The sequence below is a fragment of the Balearica regulorum genome, chromosome 4, assembly GCF_011004875.1.
Source record: "Balearica regulorum gibbericeps isolate bBalReg1 chromosome 4, bBalReg1.pri, whole genome shotgun sequence".
Taxonomy (NCBI): domain Eukaryota; kingdom Metazoa; phylum Chordata; class Aves; order Gruiformes; family Gruidae; genus Balearica; species Balearica regulorum.
Window position 1 is genome coordinate 67,934,415 of NC_046187.1, and position 19,492 is coordinate 67,953,906.

The 19,492-nt window shown below is 36.7% G+C and overlaps 1 protein-coding gene across 5 annotated transcripts; it reads left to right on the plus strand.

Moving 5' to 3' along the window:
- The first annotated feature begins 25 nt into the window (after positions 1 to 25).
- ZBTB49 (zinc finger and BTB domain containing 49) lies at positions 26 to 19,213 on the plus strand. Of its 5 annotated transcripts, none has more exons than XM_075752493.1 (8): positions 26 to 114; positions 1,591 to 1,764; positions 3,820 to 4,922; positions 10,891 to 10,937; positions 14,706 to 14,779; positions 15,541 to 15,623; positions 15,705 to 15,866; positions 17,861 to 19,213. In XM_075752493.1, exons 2-8 carry the CDS (start codon positions 1,613 to 1,615, stop codon positions 18,526 to 18,528), a joined length of 2,289 nt encoding a protein of 762 aa, XP_075608608.1. In that variant the 5' UTR covers positions 26 to 114; positions 1,591 to 1,612; the 3' UTR covers positions 18,529 to 19,213. The 5 variants fall into 5 exon arrangements, with proteins under 5 accessions (XP_075608608.1, XP_075608610.1, XP_075608611.1 ...); XM_075752495.1 differs by having other exon boundaries at positions 42 to 114; positions 1,652 to 1,764; XM_075752492.1 differs by lacking the exon at positions 26 to 114 and adding an exon at positions 545 to 672.
- Positions 19,214 to 19,492: the final 279 nt, after the last annotated feature.

The following is a 19,492-nucleotide window of genomic DNA, read 5'->3' on the forward strand; positions in this document are numbered from 1 at the left end:
GCGCACAGGAAGCGGAAGGAGCGGCAGCGGAAGTGGCGGGTTGAGGTCGGTGGTGGGGCCGGGGCTGCCGCCGGGTGGCCGCGCGGGGATGGAGCTGGGAGGTGGCCGGAGCCGGTAAGCGCTGGGCTGAGCAGGGCCGGCTCCTGCCCTTCGCGCCGCGTTCTCCCCGGTGAAGGCTGTGTGGCGGCCGCCTCCTCCCGCCGCGGTGGTTGGCGCTCGGGCCGCCCTCAGCCCCGTTCCCCTGCGGCAGCGGCTGCTTGGACCCCGCTACCGGCCCCCCGCCCGCCCTGCTCCGCCTCCGTGCCTGCCCGCGGTGCCGCCTTGTCGCCGGTTCTCGGTACAGAGCCCGCCCTCCCCTTGGTGCCCGGCCTTGTCTTCTGGGGCCCGACCCTTCCTCCATCACCCTTCTCCGTGCTGCGCCTCGAGCCGGGGCTTCGCCTGGGCAAGGCTGAGGGGAACTTGGAGTGGCAGTTTATTTGTAAATAGCGACTGTGCAAGGCTGAGGGGAACTTGGAGTGGCAGTTTATTTGTAAATAGCGACTGTGCAAGGCTATGGGGAACTTGGAGTGGCAGTTTATTTGTAAATAGCGACTGTGCTGCTGGGGTTCCTCTTGGTCGGGAGCAGCTCAGCGTGTCTGGCAAAGAGATGCGGTTTCTTCATTTTAAAGCCTGGTAAAAAACATCGTAATAAATAGGGAAAAAAAAGTGCGATGTAATAACCCACGTTAATACAACAGGAGGAGTAAATCACAGAGTAACAGTAAATTAAAACGTGGAATCTTTAGCACTCGTGAGAATTGAGAATGGGGGCAAACTGCTTTCTTCTCATGTTTAACCCAAGGTGGTTTTTCTGCTTCATTCTTTAGTTAGAAGACTACGAGTTCTAATTGTCCTAATAGTTGGAATTTTTCTTTCATGTTTACGAGTGCACAGGGGAGGAGTTACATCTTCCAAAAAAAAAAAAAAAAGGAAGTGTAGAATTGAATGTAAATGTATTATGTGGAAATGTTACTTGTCTTCCCTTCAGCCTGTTCAAGGAAGTGATTTTTTTAAAAGAGACTTTACATTGTATTAAATAAAAAAAAATACCATGCTGCCTGTCTAATCAGATCCACATGGGAAATGTGCTTAGCTACAACAGCAACAAATATGACATAAGTAATGCTACTACGCTGTTCTCCCTTGTCAGTTTAGAGGGTGAAGAAACAGGTTTTCTTCTACAAACCCTATAGATTTTGTAGATGTGATATGTTTTTGCCGTAGAATTTAATTCTTGTCAAAGTTGTCTAAATTGCTTTTTTTTTTTTGTGGTTGTGGAGTTCAGTTTATTGGCAGCGCCATTAGCACATTCTTGAGGCAGCTGTTTGTTGTAAGCAAAACTTCATTAAAATCAATATTTCCTTTGTATATTGCTGTATTTCTACTGGTGAGCAATACTGCATCTCATCTTTATTCAGAAAAATATCATTAGAGCTCACATTGCAGGTGAGCTTTGGGAGCTAAAACAAATTGTAAAAATGTTTTTTGTATTCTAAATTCATTTTGCAATTTAATATTTAAAATTCATCTTAGCATTTTATTTCATTGTAGGTAATTTAAGTGATTTTCTAGCATGGACACTGTTGCTAGCCATAGTTGTCATCTTCTCCAGCAGCTACATGAACAGCGCATTCAGGGTCTTCTCTGTGACTGCATGCTGGTGGTAAAAGGTGTCTGCTTCAAAGCACACAAAAATGTATTAGCAGCTTTCAGTCAATATTTCAGGTATGTGATAGAAAATTCTTCTTTTAAAAAAGTGAACTGAATACTGTTGGTTGAGGTTTTCTCTGAGAAGGGTATTTTTTTCCTGGTAGTTGCAGACTAAGTAACTGTTGGAGTATAAGGGGAAAAGTTAAATTGTTTGTCCAGAGATAAATCTGTGTCAAGTATTTAATCTAATTAAAAACTGTGGCAATCCTGATTTATTTTCTAGATATACGTATTTAACTACTACACTGTGTGTGTTTGGCATTTTCTTGATCCTTACTTGCTTACAGTGCCTCATATAACGGATTCTGGCATGAACCTGCATTCAGTGTTTCAGTATGAAAAGATAACTGTTTGCAAGGAGCATAGCACAATACATAACCAGAGCCAGATAAAAATGAAATTTGAGTATTTAGGTTATTATTGGATCTCTATTTAGAACAGATTCTAAGAGAGGCAACATCTGTGTTTTAAAGTATGCAGGTGGCCCATGAAGCCACATCACTGGTATCTTTCTCCTCTGTAGAGCCCTCATTGATCCTCCAAATTTTGGGGGATGCTGGATCTTCCAACTTAGTTTTTTATGTTAGTTAGGAGTAAGCTGTTAGATCTGGCAGTTTTTAGGTCTCGGTTCTTGAAACATCTCTAAAGCTTGACTACCAATTCTTATGTAAGAAAATTTTTTTTAATGTTATGACTAGCAAAAACAGATGAAAGGTTCTTTTTCCTTTTTCTCTTCTAGTGGTGGAATCGCAATGATGAAGTGAAATTATGCTCAAAGACTGCATTTTTAAAGTTTAAAGAACTGAACTAAGTGTTCACTAAAATTCAATAGGATATACGTGACTAATTTAGACTCTCAACTCAGATCTGTTCATTATAGTTCTGGTTTTAATTTAGATAGTATGGGCTGGATTTGTGAAAGAATTTGAATGTGGGCACCGACTTCAGAGTAGCATGGAAGTGTGAGGATAGGACAACTTAAGTATGGGGATGCATCTAGAACTCTGCATTTCTAAAGTTTAAGCCTAGACTCTCATTTGCTTAAGATTCAGAGCTCATTGATATTTTGCCCACCTTTAAACAAAACCTAATTTGAGAATTAACCCCCAGAGAGGAATCATCAAGTTCAGGACATTTCCTAGTGTAAGAAAATAGCTACATAGGAGTGACCTGACCTTGCTTATACATCGTGGTTTACTGTGAGAGTATCAGCTTAGAGACTAGGGTTTGAATGGAAAGGTGTGAAGTTCCTGACTGAGGCAGAGCATGAACCCACTTGATCTAGGACTGGTTACGCATGTGAAGAGCTACAGCTCTAATGCTAAGAATACTTTACATCAAATAGTAAGAAGTCTTGTGAATTCAGACACTGTAAGGATTCAATGACAACTCTGTGGGTATTGGTTGGACTGCTGTTTTAGCTCATCTACCTGCACTCTTCGTTATTCTTTTACTTGGTTCTCATTCAGTACCAGTACAAAAAATACCTTTTTTTGGATATAAGAGAATAGATTGAAAATAATGCCGTCCTCTTGTTTGCTATTACAATCCGCTCATCTACTTGCGGAGAAAGAAATAATGAGAACTTTAATAAGTTTCATGGACAAGCTCAGTTGCCAGAGGAGAACAATTTAGCTGACTTTGAGGTCTATCTTCTCCTTTTTACCAGAAAATTTCTCATGTCCTGTTTTATTTGCTATGATGGAAGGAGAAACACCATTCTGAGTGAACCAACTTTTGCAAATAGTCCATAAATACACCACTGCGCCTGATACGTAAAAACATTTGATAGGAAACTACAAGTAAAGGGTGTGATTAAAAAACAGAAAATTAAAGTTCTATAAAGAATTGTTTGCTTTGATTTGTACTTTAAATGTACTAGTGTAGGACTAATATATAAGACAACTAATTGTGCAGTTTTGAGACATTCATCTGCAGAACCACAGCATTCTAAATAAGACCATATAGCGTAAATTGTTGTTTCATACCAGGAGGTCTGTTTGAGATGTACGTGTATTTTTTTTATATGTGTGAATTGTTTGTGTTTGAATATTTGCCTTATTTTATCAGGACCCTTTTCCAGAATTCTTCAGGCCAGAAGAATGATGTCTTTCACTTGGACATTAAAAATGTAGGTGGGATAGGCCAGATCTTGGACTTCATGTACACCTCTCACCTGGATCTTAGCCAGGACAACGTACAAGCTATGTTGGATATTGCACAGTGTCTCCAAGTGCAAAATGTGCTGAACATTTGCCACACCTTTTTAAAATCTTCTACAGCTGTAGAGCAAACAGCCAGCATGCCTTGTAATAGTGTATTTTCGCTGCAGAATACTATCACTGCAGATACTAGCTGTGCCAATGACAGTTATGGGACAAACCTGTTGCATGAATGCTCATCTGACACACAAAGTAATAAAGTCTTGGCTGACCACCATTCTCCTGCATCGCAGTCTGTCAATCTTCATGCATCCTCAGGTGATGTACAGAAACAACCACAGGACTCCTTAGATGGCAACTGCACAGAACTTCCATTTAAACAACCAAATTACTATTACAAACTACGCAACTTTTACAGTAAACAGTTCTATAAGCAAAATGCTTGCTCTAATCATGAGAGAGGAGCAGAACAATCCTTTTCTTACAACGCGTCTACAGAAATAAACACAGAGAATAATTCTTGTACTGTCAATCACTCTGAGTGTATTCTGGAAACCTCTGATCATTTACCATCAAACTTTCTGGTTCAATCCTTGAATGAAGCTGCTCCAGACCAAGATGCAGAAAGCATGCTTATGCAGCCCACCAAACAGATGCGGCTGAAAAAGGCAATACACCTCAAAAAGTTAAATTTTCTAAGATCGCAGAAATCTGCAGAGCAGCCGCCTGAGCCTAAAAGAGATGACAGTAGAATAACGGCAGTAATTGAATCTGTAAATGAAAGTACCATGGACATGACAAATGTTAGAGTTACTGAAGAAAAAGAAGCTGAAGATTTAGTGAATTCTGAGAATTTTGAACAAACTGTTGAAATTGAAAGATCTCAGGGCCCTTTGGAACAAGAGGGGCAATCACAGACTCTTCAGTCGCAGAGGCAATATACGTGTGAATTATGTGGGAAGGCTTTCAAACATCCAAGCAATTTGGAGCTCCATAAAAGGTCTCATACAGGTACAGTTATCAATAACTTGGTCTGCAAACGAAATATTTCAATTAAAGAGAATGTCTTGTGGTATCTCTTGAGAGATGCTGGTTAAGGATCTACTTTCAAAAGGTTGTGGGTTTTTTGTTTTGGGTTTTTTTTTAATTAATAATCATACAGGAATAAAGATGCTTAAAACTGAGTTTAGCCAAGAGTTTTAGATGTATTAAAGATTTCTTCTTTATATTTTTTTAGGGTTCTTTTTCAGGGAACATTGTGTGATATTTCAATGAAAATTTTATCTTGCATTTAGAAAAGGCATTTCTAGTCAGTTTGTCAGATGGCCCAGAAGTCTGTCAGATAACAATCAAAAGTGTAAATGGATAGACGATGATACCACAAATGTTCTAGATGACCTCAGTTCTCTCTGAACATGTATTTGTTGTAAGATACAAGTGATAAGGGCTATGTGGTAATTTCTTTTTAACCTGTAGAAATATGCTCCATAATTAATTTATGCTTTTTCCCTAGTGTGAACAACTCTCATTGCGTTTGCCTAGAGAGCAATGCTCTTGCAGACAAGTAGAGGCAGAGTGAATGACAATTTTGAATTACTTTGTTTTAAAAACTCTCAGGTAATATTATTTTTAAACCTAGCATAGATTTATATCGAAGTATCTTTTTATTCTAGTGAAAAACAAGGCTCTATCTAACTTTTAATTAGATAATTTGTCTGTTCAATTTAACCAGCATGTTCTATTATATTTCTACAACTTTAGATATGTTTTTTTAAAAGGGTTTTTAAGAATTACCTTAGCTAGTCAAGTAATACAATTGATTACAAGTCCTTGAGATGGCATTATTCCTGATTAAGCTGTTGAATATTTTTTGCCGTTCTTTTTCCCTGTATTAAATATACAAGTGCGTCTCTTAATCTTGTCAAATAAACATCACTTTGCAAATGAACATACGTATATCAGTACTTTGACAGTAAATATGAATACCTCTTAGCAGACATTAATTTTTTTTTAATTGATCCTTAGTATTAAGAACTTATTTTTCCACGTTATTATTAAAAAAGTCTTACCAGAACCTGAAAATACAAACATTTTGCAATAGCTTCCGGAAGTTTTCAATTGGTACTACTTTTGTATGTTCACATTGTTAATACTGGGGTTTTTAAAATTTGGTCTCCTGTGAAAGAGTTGCGTATGTCTCTTACTTAGATCTTTTCTTTGCCTTGTATTTTTTTGCATCTATTATCTGATTTGAGCTGACATCATCAGGTATATTTTAGTATCTTGGAAATTTTGGGAAAATAGGTGATCAGATAGAAGATAGAGCACCTAGAGAAGTCTCAGCTGAGGGAGAGACTCTGAAGTCAGTAATGTGTGTTTGTGCTAGAGAATCTATGTCAAAGAGAGAGCCCAATTATGAGAAACCTGATAGAATTTGCCCTTAGGCATCTTAATCATTGGAAGGAATCTGGATTTTGTGAATTCTGGCGCCCTGAAAACGACTTGTTTTTTTAAGAGCGTGTTGCCTGAGTGATAGAGTCAATTACTATATGTTTCTGAGTCTGCTAAACCATTTAAAACCTGAGGTTCAAAGTTTAGTTTACCTCTTCTAATGTATTGTAACTTAAAGGTCAGGGGAGTGTACTAGGTACTAAGATTTATAGAAGAGACTATAGCCCCTGATACAAGTGTTTTACAAATATTTTTTTTCTTTAGACACAGCATAGCCAGCAAATGCTTACAAGCATAGGAAATGGGAAGAGAGTAGTTTTGCAAGGTTATTTATGTATGTTGCAATTCATTTCTTTGTTCTTATTTGAGGTCTGTGTATTTACACGTTTCCGTTCCGCTTAAGCTCTGGTAGATGTTGCTCCACATTCCACAGCACTGCCTGAAGTGATCCTAGACTTGGTTTAGTTGTTGCTGTCCTTCTCTACTAGTCTGAGTATAGGCTGGATTCAGGAATTCCATGCTGCTTTTCATACACTGTGTTCTTCCAATAGTTTTTAAAAAAATCCAGACTTGAATGCTACTTATCGTGGCATTAACATTTTTCTACAGATGTGCTAAACTGAGAAAGTTTAAGAGCATAAGTTTAACAAATAATAAGCACATCAAAGAAGGATGGACAAACTGAGGCAAGAATATGACTAGATATGCCTGGTTTTGCCTGTTATTTTTGGGTCATGCTAATTTGGATTTACATATACAACTAGTGCAAAAAGAGTACTTGGAAATTGCAGTGGATAGGAAGGATCTGTAGCTGAAGGTACAGGGCACATTGTATCATTAATATTAGGTATACTGGTAGTTAAGTAATGTAAGTGTGTGCTAAAAGCCATTTCCATTCATTTGCCACTTCAGAAAGCATAGCAAATTGCTAGCTAATAAATTTTATTTAAAAACATTGATTTTTTTAGAGCTGAGCAAAAGGGTTAGCAAGCATTTAAGTATTACAGTGCTGAAGAAATGGAGGAAGCAAGTTACTAAAATGGACCTTTCACAATGGCAAACCAGTTTTTAACCCACAAATGACAACTCTTCAACATAAGTGCTGTGGTGCCCTGCTTGTTGAGAAGAGGCACAAGTGAAATGCTCTGTCCCTGAATACTAGGAACTGCTAAAAAATTTACAGATTAACATGGTTACAATGATGTTGTTTATGTGAAGGACAGGCATACTGTGTTCAACGCCAGTCATTGTATTGGGCTATCTATCTGTTTTAATTGTATTGCTAGTGGATATTTAAAGGAATCTCTAAATAGAGCTTATTGCATTGATTTGAAGATTGATTTTTGACTTGACTGAATGTTACAATTTGTTTTTTGTTAGATTGACCTGTCTGGGGGAAAAAAAAAAAAAAAGGATGCAAATGTATCTCTCTTATACAGTACTTACCTATCCAGGAACATCCAGTGTTTTGTTTTTTTAAAACATTTTCAGGAAACATCTCAAAAAAACCTGAAAACCCAACCCAGTGGAAAGAACTCTTGGCAGGATGGAAAACAACAGGAGCAAAGTTACACCCTCATGTAATACAATGTTGATCCTCAATCTTTTTATTCTGAGCTTGTTGCCAACATTCCATGCCTTAGTGGGTCTTGCTCTTCACCTTTGTGATCTCTTCAGGAACACCACTTCTGCTTTCATGCCTTTCTCCTCTGGAGCTGACACATCACTGCTTTGATCCCATTACTATATACTTTATCTTCATCTCTTCTTGCAGAGTGTTGAACAAGAAGGATGCAACAGAAAACACCAGCCTGTCCAAGGGTTCAAAAGTAAAAAGTCCCCTGGATGTTTGTTTAAGCATTGTCTTAATTGTAGTTAAGTTACTGCTTTTCCCCAAATTTTCTCTATTGCTGTTGATCCAGCTCTGGTCTTTGAGAAAATTAGTGTTCTTGGATAAGGTTTTTGGTTTGGAATTTAATGACAGTAATAGAAATATAGAATAATTTAGATTAGAATGGACCTGTGAAGGAAATCTAATCCAAGCCTCTGCTCAAGGCAGGTCACATTAGATTAGATTGTTTTACTCATGACCTTGTGTAGTCAAATTTTGGGTATCTCCAAGGACAGAGATTCCACGACCTCTCCAGGCAACCAGTTCCAGTGTTTGACCACCCTCATGGGGTAAAAGATTCTTTTCTTATTTCTAATCAGAATTTCTCATGATCTAGCTTGTGTCTGTTACCTCTTGTCCTATCACTGTGTACCTTCAAGAACAACCTGGTTGCATCTGTCTTCCCACTGCATGTAGACAGCAGTAAGATCTCCTGTTTGCATTCTTTTCTTAAGGTTCCAGATAGGGTCTCACTAGTGATAGGTAGAGAAGAATCATCTTCAGCTTGCTAGCTGTGCTCTTACTAATACGCTCTAGGAGGCAATTAGCCCCACTTTGCTGAGGGATGCTACAACACTGAGTAATTTAATATTTCTGTTCAGAATTCATTCTTGGAATAAGCTACGTGATATGCCCAGTGATTTGGAGTTTTATGCAGGTGCAGAGTTGTTCTCCAAAAAAATAATTTTGTATTTCTTTTCTAACAAAACATTTTTGTTTTATCTTTATCATGGGGGGAAAAAATGCAACTCTCTGTACATCAGCACAGTTATAATGAGGCTGCATGCAGCCTACAACAATAGTTTTGAGAAATTTGAGCCTCCAGTTCCCTCTCTCCCCTGCTAGTTATTTCAGGGTGGATTTCTGTTCAGATAATAGTCTTTCTGTCAACAGTAACTTTTTTTCTGTAGGTAATTTCTGCAGAAATCGCTACTAGTGTTTTTTATCCTCCATTTCAAATTACCTTGATGTTTTTTCGGTTGTCAGAAGCCTTCCAAGTTGCCATAGATCTGGCTCCCTGTTGGTTTCATTTATATTTCTGTTGTCAGTACCAGAATTTTTAGTGTTTTGCAAATTTAGAGCCATAATGAAATCAAGCCTCAGTGTTCTTTATAGTTGAGTTATTGGTTTCTCTTTATCTTTAATTGAATAAAAGCTTTATTGAATCTGATGTAAGATTTCCATTCTTCATTAAGTAGAAAAATTAGATATAGCCTTAAGTTGTCAGACTAACTGCAAGATTGCTGTCTGTGAAGCCACATAACTGTGTATATTTACTCTGTGCTTTAAAATCTAAGAGAATTGCATTTAGTCCTTGATCCTGAAATATGCTGAAAGAACATCACCTGTATTTGGCAGCAGGAAAGGGAAATGGAACCTCTACACCTGGATATTGTAGATGTTGCTCATAACAGTTCCAGAGATGGAGGAAGAATACTGATATAGAGACTACTTGCTGGAAGAGATGGCTATAAATAGCCAAGAGGTGTTCTGTAAAATCCGGAAAATTCCAATTAAAGAACTAAATAAAAATCTTTAGGCAGATTTTGAATCAGCACCCAGATGAAACACAGTGTAAGATGTCTTTTTCTTTCTGGAAATATCTGCATTCAAAATCACAAGGATTTACACTAATTTTGCTTCCCTGTGTCCATGGGCCAGATTATATATGTCCTTTTAATGTACAGTTAGACTCATGAAAATATGATTAGAAGCCTGACTGTCATTGAATTCAATGGTATTTGAGCATTATTATTGTTTTTAAATTTCTAGAAGATGCACAGAGATTTTTATTAACAGTGTGAAAACTATGTAACCAAGAAGCAAGCAGGGAAAAAAAAGTACCTTTATGAAAAACTGTGGAGAAGAAAAAGTGATTAAAAAAGATATTTGTCTCAAATTGACAGAGAATTGAAGTATTGTGCAGTCACATTCTAGGTTGAGAGTCAAGTTATTTTGAAAAGCTACAGTGGGCTGCACTTGTTTTTTACTAAAGCTGCTCATAAGTGTTTGGAGATTCAGGAATACCAGTTTTATATTTATAAATTCAGAATGTTGGAGCAAAATGCTTGGGTTAATTATCAGATACTCTTATATAGGATGAGAACTTGAAGGCAAATATTTATTTGCTGGAAGTGAATAGCTACATGCTGATCAGAGATGTATGGTACACATTGAACAGAAAAAACACAGTCCTTCCAAATTAGCTTCTCTGCATTCCTTATTCTTTTTAAGAGTGGGCCTTTGTGTGTTCAAGTGGAAAAACTGGTACATTTCCCAAAGCTGCTGCTGTTGTTGTAGGACCTTGTCATCTATTCTGTTCTTCCTGGAGGTATAGTACCCCTGTCATTTGGAAAAAAAGTATTTTTAAAAAAATTACAAAACACTCCCATTCATATTCAAACTCTTCTACCTACTTGTTTTGAAAGATAAATTCTGTTTCTGAGCAAGTCTGTCTTACAAGCTTAATGGTAAATGCTGTACTTCCCTCTTGAATTCACCCTTTATATATAGGTAAGTGTCCTTTTGGGGATATTTTTACTCTTACATTACATGTTTTAAAAGGAAGCATACCAATTTAAAACGTATTTTATTGCAACTATTAGAAGTTCTATGTTCTGTTTCTTCTCCTTTTAGGTGAGAAACCTTTTGAATGTAACATTTGTGGGAAACACTTCTCACAGGTGGGAATATTTTATATTATGGTACTTACACTTGAAAATCAAATGCATCTATGTGTTGATTCTAAAAATAAACTTGGTTTTAAGTCTATAGATTAGATATTTTTGTTCAAAGACACACTTGACTTTACAGATAAAATATTAAAATATCTTATTTGAAAATAACATGTTAAATGGTTTAGATTTCTTTGATATGTTTTGTACCTTTGATTCTGTCTGCTCTCAGTAGATGTGTTATGTATTTTATGTTCAAATGAATGTTTAACTGTACAGAGCCACAACTGTATCTGAAATACAGAGAACATTCATTCTCAGATTGTGCTTTTGCTTTATGCTTAGGGATATGTTGTGAATAGCATTCTTACAGTGTCTGAGAAAAATACGGGTTAGCAGTTTATATAATGTTGTATTCACAATCCAGTTTCATCTTCCTAAATGGCGTAAATTATTAAGCAGATTTTTTGGAGTCAGTTTCCTTCTATGAAGAAAAACAGCACGGGCTGTCAGAAGTGACCAAACTCAGATATGATTTTAAAAAAAACCCAACACTCTTGTGAAATTCCATACTCACAAGACCTAAGCTTTAACTGTCTTAATTTGCATTCTAGTGCTTGCTTACTGTTCTGGGTACAACAATTCATTTGTATTTCTACAAATGTGGTGCCTAGTTGTCTCATGTTTCCAAAATGTCTATTTCTTTTCTGTTGTCTTGGTTGGAATGTGTGCACCTAAGTACAAGAGACAATAGGTGCATAATTTTGTACTAAGATTAAATAATAATTATCATTGAATAACTTTGGTCTTTGTTATGGTTTCAGGATTAGAATTATGTGTGTTTTGTCTACCCACCCACCAGTGCTTGAGCTTCTCTTGCTCCAGTTTTGTAGTCTACCAGTGAGACTTCTTTGACCCATGAATCTGATTTAGTTGCATTCTCCACTCAGTTACTAAATATAACACTACATCCAGTGAACAATACAGTTTCATCAAGCTATTTGAGCAAATCTGGGCCTGCTTATTAGGCAAAGAAAGTGCATTTCCATTCATTTTGATGGCCAAACTTCTGATTATTAAAAGAAAAAGGCAGATATTTCCAAATTCCATTGAAAGTACTTTTGGCAAATAGAGTGGTATTCTGTATCATTACTGTGGGGGAAGCGGGATAAAGCTTCACACGCTCGGAGTGTATGACAGGCATGACAGACTCCTCATGCAACATGCATTGCTCCTCTTTAATAAAAACAAACTAACAAAACCCCCAACAAAGCTGGAAAATTCTGCTTTTTAATTAAACACTCTTTAACAGCTTCTCTCCCCATTACCTCATGTGCCTGAAGGTAGATGGACAATACCAACACATCCAGAATATGAGCAATAGCATTCAGCTTGTGTGTTGCAGTCCTTTGGTCATGAAAGGGAACTTGCATACTTCTGAGGTACTTGGTTTTGAATTGTGCAAATAAGTAAGACTCCACCTACCAGAAAGTCAGATGCAAAGATAATTACTATCTACTTTTTGCTTAGACCATCTCTGATCTTGTTCTTGATCTTGTCAGTCTCCAGGCACAGCCATAGTTAACGCTTTTCTTATTTAAGCCTTCATGTTCTGCACTTCTGAGACAGTGCAGTAGTTGTGCCTGGTAGAATATCTGCTCCTGCTGAATGTAACTGATGTTATGTGTGTTGGAATGTGAAACAGAAAATGAAGAAAGTAGAAAAAATTGGCACAGGAACTCGTAGTCTGGAACAAATAACCATAAATGTCTTTGATTTTTGAAGAAAAAGGCTTCTTTTATACTTCCAAACCTGCATCTTCCCTTACTGCTAGTACACAGCCTGTTGCAGTGTGGTCGTCCTCTGCCTGGTGATCCAGGATATCATGTTTACACCTGACTACCTCCTCTGCGGACTTTCTTTTGGAGGACCATATGCATTAGTTCATTTTGAAAGCATGCCAGTTACAAAACAACTAAGTGTAACACATCTCTCGAGTCTCCAAATTTGTGAGGAGTGGTATCAACCAGTATCAGTAAGAGGATTCTTCTGAGCATTTTTTTTTCTTTCACTGAATTGCTAGCAAAAGTCCTCTTACGCTTTTTCATTGGGATGGCATGCTATGCCTTAACCAAGGTTGTGTACCACCTGAAAAGCTTAGGAAGAATACAAGTCACTGATTTTTTTTACCTTTTTTTTTTTTTCTCAGCACAGTTAATAACAACCTTTTGCCCTCATTAGAAGGAAATGTCATAGACTTGTAATAAAGAAATGGATCTACTTGCTACTCTTTGTAAAATGTTTTATTCTGGCTAAAAATGCATGTAATCACACTATTTCAGAATAATTGTTACACTTCAAATTCACCCTCTGTCTTTATCCAGAATAGCTTTAAAATGCCTATAATATGGTTTGGTTTGTGATGTGGATAGAGGAAAAGATTCTGTCTTTTGCATGTTTCTCTCAAATGTACCTCTGCATAAAATCCCTTGTGTTTGCAAAGCATAAATTGCTCCATGGAGAAGTCAGTTTAGTCGTCTTCCTCAGAAATAGGTGCCTAATGCTTATCTCTGAATGTATTTCAGTATTACTGGCCTGAGAGAACAGTGTTTCAGTCATGCTGTTGTCTGAAAATCTTTACAGGGGTTAAAGAAAGCTCTCTCAGGGTTCAAATGATGATCCATTTAGTATTGTCCTCTGTCTGTTTGTGTGTCTGCAATACTTTAGTTCTGGTATATTGTAAGCTCTGATTACAGTGATTGATCATCACAGGTAATTTATTATCTAAAAGAGTCAGAAGAAATTACTGACGGCTCTTATTTTTGTTGTTTTACTGTGACTAAGGAGGACATGATAATCTTTGCATCCCCAATTTCCAACTGAAAGGACTTAATGTTCCTTTAGTGTACTTTGGTAAAACCAGGCAGTTATCCATCAAAGAGAACAGAAAGGTTAAAAACTGACTGTGGAATTATGCACAATTTATGGAACATCTGCAGCTCTTCTATCCAGCCTAGCTTTATCTTGTGCTTTGACAACTGGACTCTCAGTAGATTAGCCACTCAGGAGCACCAGTGGCTTTAAAAAATTATTAAAAAAAAGTTGGAATGAGTAAGCTGGTTTTGTCTGGTCATTATCTGGTTTGCCTGCTAGACTAGCATGATTTTGACAGGATTGGGAGAGGAAAGATAAGTAATAAAAATTAGTTACCAGTAATCACATGTGTTCATTTCTGTACTTCCTGTTCTGTTTTCTTTTGATATGAGTAAATATTTATAGGTTGGGAGCACTAGGCTCTGAGTATTCTAGAGATTGAAAAATGTTTACCGTATTCTTTTCTTTTTAACCTCCTGGTAGGTGAATTCAGACATCCTGATGTAACAATATTTTATTGGTAGGACAGGGAAAATGAGCTAACATGAACCATATTACTAGTAAGTTTTCTTCTTCGTTGCAATCTAGCAAGTGTAATTTGCATTTATAATTGAATCTGTTTTCAACTATAGGTCTTTCTTTTTCCTTAGCATTTGATTCCAGGCTTTTTTTTTCCCCTCTGTTCCTGACAATGTATAATTGCATATATAAGCAATTTGGTCTTGAAGTACATGGCAGTCTGTCTTTACTAGATAAGAATGCTTGAGTTCATACATGCTTTGTAGACTTCACTGCCTTAGAATTAGGAATAAAAAGCCAGTCTCATAGTTCCCACCATTGTCTTTTTATCTGTACACAACAACAAGCTAGCTGATTTTAAATGTTTAAATTACTGTCCCTCAGGCAGGTAATCTCCAGACACATTTACGTCGACATTCTGGTGAAAAACCATACATTTGTGAAATCTGTGGGAAAAGGTGAGTAGAATTGCTCATCTGAGTAGAGTTAACATGATGAAACTTGTTCATATTGTCTTTAATCTTCATGATAAACTAAGGGCCAAGAGCTAAGGCAGCATGCTGCTTAATGTTGTTTAAAAGACATTGGGTTTAAATGTGTACTGATGGGATTAAAATACATAAATGTTTGCAAGTGTCTTGTTGCAAATCTCAATAATAAGATAAACATGTCACCACATATATAGTCTGTGGTCTTAATTTTTTGTGGTTTGGTATCTTTAGTTAAGGATACACTGTTGTGTGTATTTTGAACAGTGTGAGTCACAATAAATCGTGCGGTTTTGTACCTTTCCCTCACATTTTTTTTCATTATTTGGTCTGATAATTTTTGTTACATTTTATGAAAATTATGAAGTATGGAAAACTTGATGAATTTAAGAAAAGCATTGAATATTTCTGCCTTCTGCTAACAGGTGGCAGAAAATGCACTAATTTTGGAGTAGCATTTGTACTTAAGTTTAAGTTAAATGCAGAATAAATTAGTAACATTAGTGGTGAAAAGTTGCTGTGTGGGTTTTTTTTATTTTCTAGCATAAATTTAGTTGGACATTGCCAGCTTTGAAATGTTTTTCTTAAATGCATCCATTTATCTGTGGTTTAGATTTTAATCTTTGTTCATAACATCAGGCATTCATTATAGCTGATTTCCACATAATACTCAGTTTAGGCATATAAAAGGTTTATAAAGGCAGTAATGGGGTTTCCGTATTCTGTCACAGATTTGCTGCTTCTGGTGATGTTCAGCGTCATATTATTATTCATTCTGGAGAAAAGCCTCATCTGTGTGATATCTGTGGCAGAGGTATGTAAGAACCAGTTCTGAGGTTTTTTGATTGAAATGCGATGTGTCATTTTAATCTCAGTGTCTCTCATATTTTTCTAGGATTTAGTAACTTCAGTAATTTAAAGGAGCACAAAAAGACCCATACAGCAGATAAAGTATTCACCTGTGATGAATGTGGGAAGTCATTCAACATGCAACGAAAATTAGTAAAGCACAGAATTAGACATACTGGAGAGAGACCATACAGCTGTTCAGCATGTGGTAAGATTTACTGTGCATAGCTTAGTTGTGGCTTTGCTTTTTAAATAAGTAGAAGTTCCTACGTCAGCAGAATAAGAATTAACCAAAATGATTTTAAATTGAAATACCATGTTGTGAAAGTTTTTCACAAAATCTTGTCTTGCACACTTCATAGTCTTTCATTTGGTGTATTAAACTTCTTTAGCTGTTGTAAGTTCAGAAGTGAATTTCAGTTGAAGAATAGGGAAAGGAAATAAGAGGAACCAACATTGCATGCATACATGCTTGCTAGAGTAGTACAGATACTAGCTGCTTCAAAATTTGATTTATTTTCAGTATAGTCCTTTCTGATGCAACGGTAGGTTTGGCATCACTTGGCTGTTGATGGAATCTTTTTTTTTTCTCCTTCTTTTCCAATTGAATACTATTCGGATTTAACTGCATTCAACCATAGAGTTCGATAATAACAATCTTTTGCTACTTTGCTTCAACCTCTGTAATAAAATCAAAACTTGATCGATGCTTCATAGCAGAGAACACCCATTTTCAAAATCTGCTAGATAGATCATACTTCCAGGTGGTGTGAAAATGGCTCTTTGATCAATGATTCATCCTTGTACAACATAGTTCTCAGAAATTGCATTGTCTATCCTTATCTCATATGTCATGTAGCATCCTGCATACTGCTTACTTTTCTGCCTTTAAGTGCTAATTTGGTATAATTTCATTCATGTTCTGAGGAATCAGCTTTGGAGGAGGGTAGCTCATATGATAATGCCCAACTGCAGTATGTTTTTATTTACAATGTCTTGAGGCACAAGAAAAGCTAATGTTATTAGGAGGTCTTGCATCAGAGGGAGGAAATACAGACATGCAAGATATGAAAGTATGAACAAGTAGTTGTGTTGCTGTCATTAAAACAGGCTTATTTTCATCTTGTCTTGTAGTGGCCTTTTGATTATTTTTCATTTTAGCCGGGTCATCTTGTACTGAGAAAGTGAAAACTGTGCAAAGAGGATCTGATCAAGCATTAAGAAATCATTCACATTGTGCAAAAAATGACATGTATTATTCCAGTAATTTGTAATCTTACTGTTTAATGGCTTTTCTGAAGAGAAATCTAGGCAGTAGAATGAAAAGTATGATGCTGAAAATTGAGACTGGAATTTTACTTGCCTTTCAGATAATACAATTCTTTATTTGGTATCTGTCCACACAAAATAAAATAATCTTTAACCTAGGTAAAATGAGAGAAAAATCACAAATAGGTACCAGCTTATTTCTACTGTCCTAAAGAATGTGAGGTGTCTGAATCATGTAGCAATGCTGGAAATTAATGCTGTCTTGTTCTACTTGTTCTTCTACACTTTGCCTTGGTTCAGCCTCAGACACATTTTTCTTTGCAGTATGGTAATTGAGCTTATTTCAGCCTGTGGTTCTGAAAATAGGCAAACAGATGAATATTTTATTGTATTCTAATATTTGCAGCAATAAAAAATACACATTCTCTGGCTAGAATATAAAAAAATGGACTGATGCATTACGTTAGCTCAAAGTTAACAAAAAGCTAACTTTGTCAGCACTTCAAGAATAGTACCGTGGTAATGAACAAACCATTACTTTCTATGATGCAGTTCTCACTCGAAGAATATTTTTAGAAGCTTATCAGCATACTGTTTTTCCAGACAGACAAATTAAATTGATTATTTTAAATTTTTTTCCTCCACAAAGATTGATATAAACTGAGAGCACTCACAGCTTTCAAATACTAATGGATATTCCCGTCTCTGGAGACAAAAACTAAAGCACTGGGAAACACAAGTTAGAAGATCAAGAAGAAGAAATGAGTCATTGATTCGTAAAAGTAGATGGAACTCATATGAACCTGTTCTAGATAAACCAAGTACCATGATTGAGACATACCATACCTTATCACTTGATATTTTCTCTAATTAAAACATGTTTATGCACTTGTGTTAAGAACAAAATCTTAACCTATTACTTCTGTCTTGTAGGGAAATGTTTTGCAGGCTCTGGTGACCTGCGTAGACATGTGAGGACTCACACTGGAGAAAAGCCCTATACCTGTGAAACTTGTAACAAATGCTTCACTCGCTCTGCTGTTCTACGGCGGCACAAGAAAATGCATTGTAAAGCCACTGATGAAGGTCCAAATACGCTAGATGAATTTACTCAAGGGATTGAAACTTCTGACCTTGACAAATCTCAGAGTTCTGACTCTTTTGGCCAAGAAATGTCCGTTACATTATTACCAGTGTCCGTTAAATTTCCCATTCGTCCAGCTTCAAATTCAACTGAATTTGATAGTTCTGCGGATTCTTACTGTAAGCTGCGATCAATGATTCAACACCATGACTCAGCAAACCAACAGAAACTGAATGTCGATTCTGCTAAACTCCCAAAAGCTCAGACACAGCAAACTCCACCACCATATGCTTATGCAGATGTAGATGTATCTTCTGCAGAAGAACCCTTACAGTCTGATAACATTCCCATGATTCGTTCCTCTATGGTTAGCTTGGACAGTCATTGCAATGATCCGCTAGGCAGTCGAACATCATCTGCTGCATACAAGAATAATGAAGGACCGTTCTTCTCCAGCATGACCCTCTGGGGTTTAGCCATGAAGACCTTGCAGAATGAAAGCGAATTGGAACAATGAGGGCTCAGGTGACTGTATCAAAACTTCTTAGAGGCATTTCATGCTAAAGTGATTGCGATTGCACTGCAGCATAGCGAGATCAGAGCTAGGTTTTAAGCCAACTAGCTTGGATACTGGTAGAAATAAAGATATGCATGCCCAGAACCCAGTGTAGGCTGCCTTTACACTGCTGCTCAGCAAAGTTCAAATTTAGTTTCAAGGACTTTTGTTGTTCTGTGACTACACTGTGTAGCTTATGTGTTGCCAGGATTTACTAAAATTTACCATTTACTAAATTTACCATTTAACTTGGTATTTTTTACCTGATAATGGAGGAAAGGATGGCCCAATGTCTAATTTCATGATATGGGTGCAGTTCAAGTATGGGTCATCAGAGTTGTGTAAGGGTGTAGATATGAAAAGAGGACAATATTTAACAAATTTCTAGTGAACCTGAGTTTCAGTAGTGGCTTTCTTACCAGTAGGATCATCAGTTTACATGACTTGAGTATTGTGATATTAAATTTAAATGTTAAATACTGGACAATATTTGTGATAGTGCAAAGTAACTGTATATCTAGAATTTTATTTTTTTACAATAAAAGCTTTTTTTAGTATTTTATAAACTATTTTGCACAGCAGATTATTTGTACAACAAAGACCAAGATCAGGAAACGTGAATAAAGGGAAGTTGGTTTACATTGTACCTTAATTGCTCAATGTGTTTCATCTTTTTATGAAAGATTTTCAAGAACACAATTCCATCTATTCCAGGTATCTTTACAGTGATGGTGTCTTGGGGATACCACCGCAAGAAGAGCTGCACTGTAAAACCAAAACTATGCAATCACTACACCAGTAGATTGTTTCACATTTCAGTGAATTAGTGTAAAACATTGGTTAATTAATGGAATGAATAGACTCTTACAGGATAGAAACTTTGCTTAGAGGCCTTTTTCTGCTTTGGTGCTTCGAATGGTTGTAT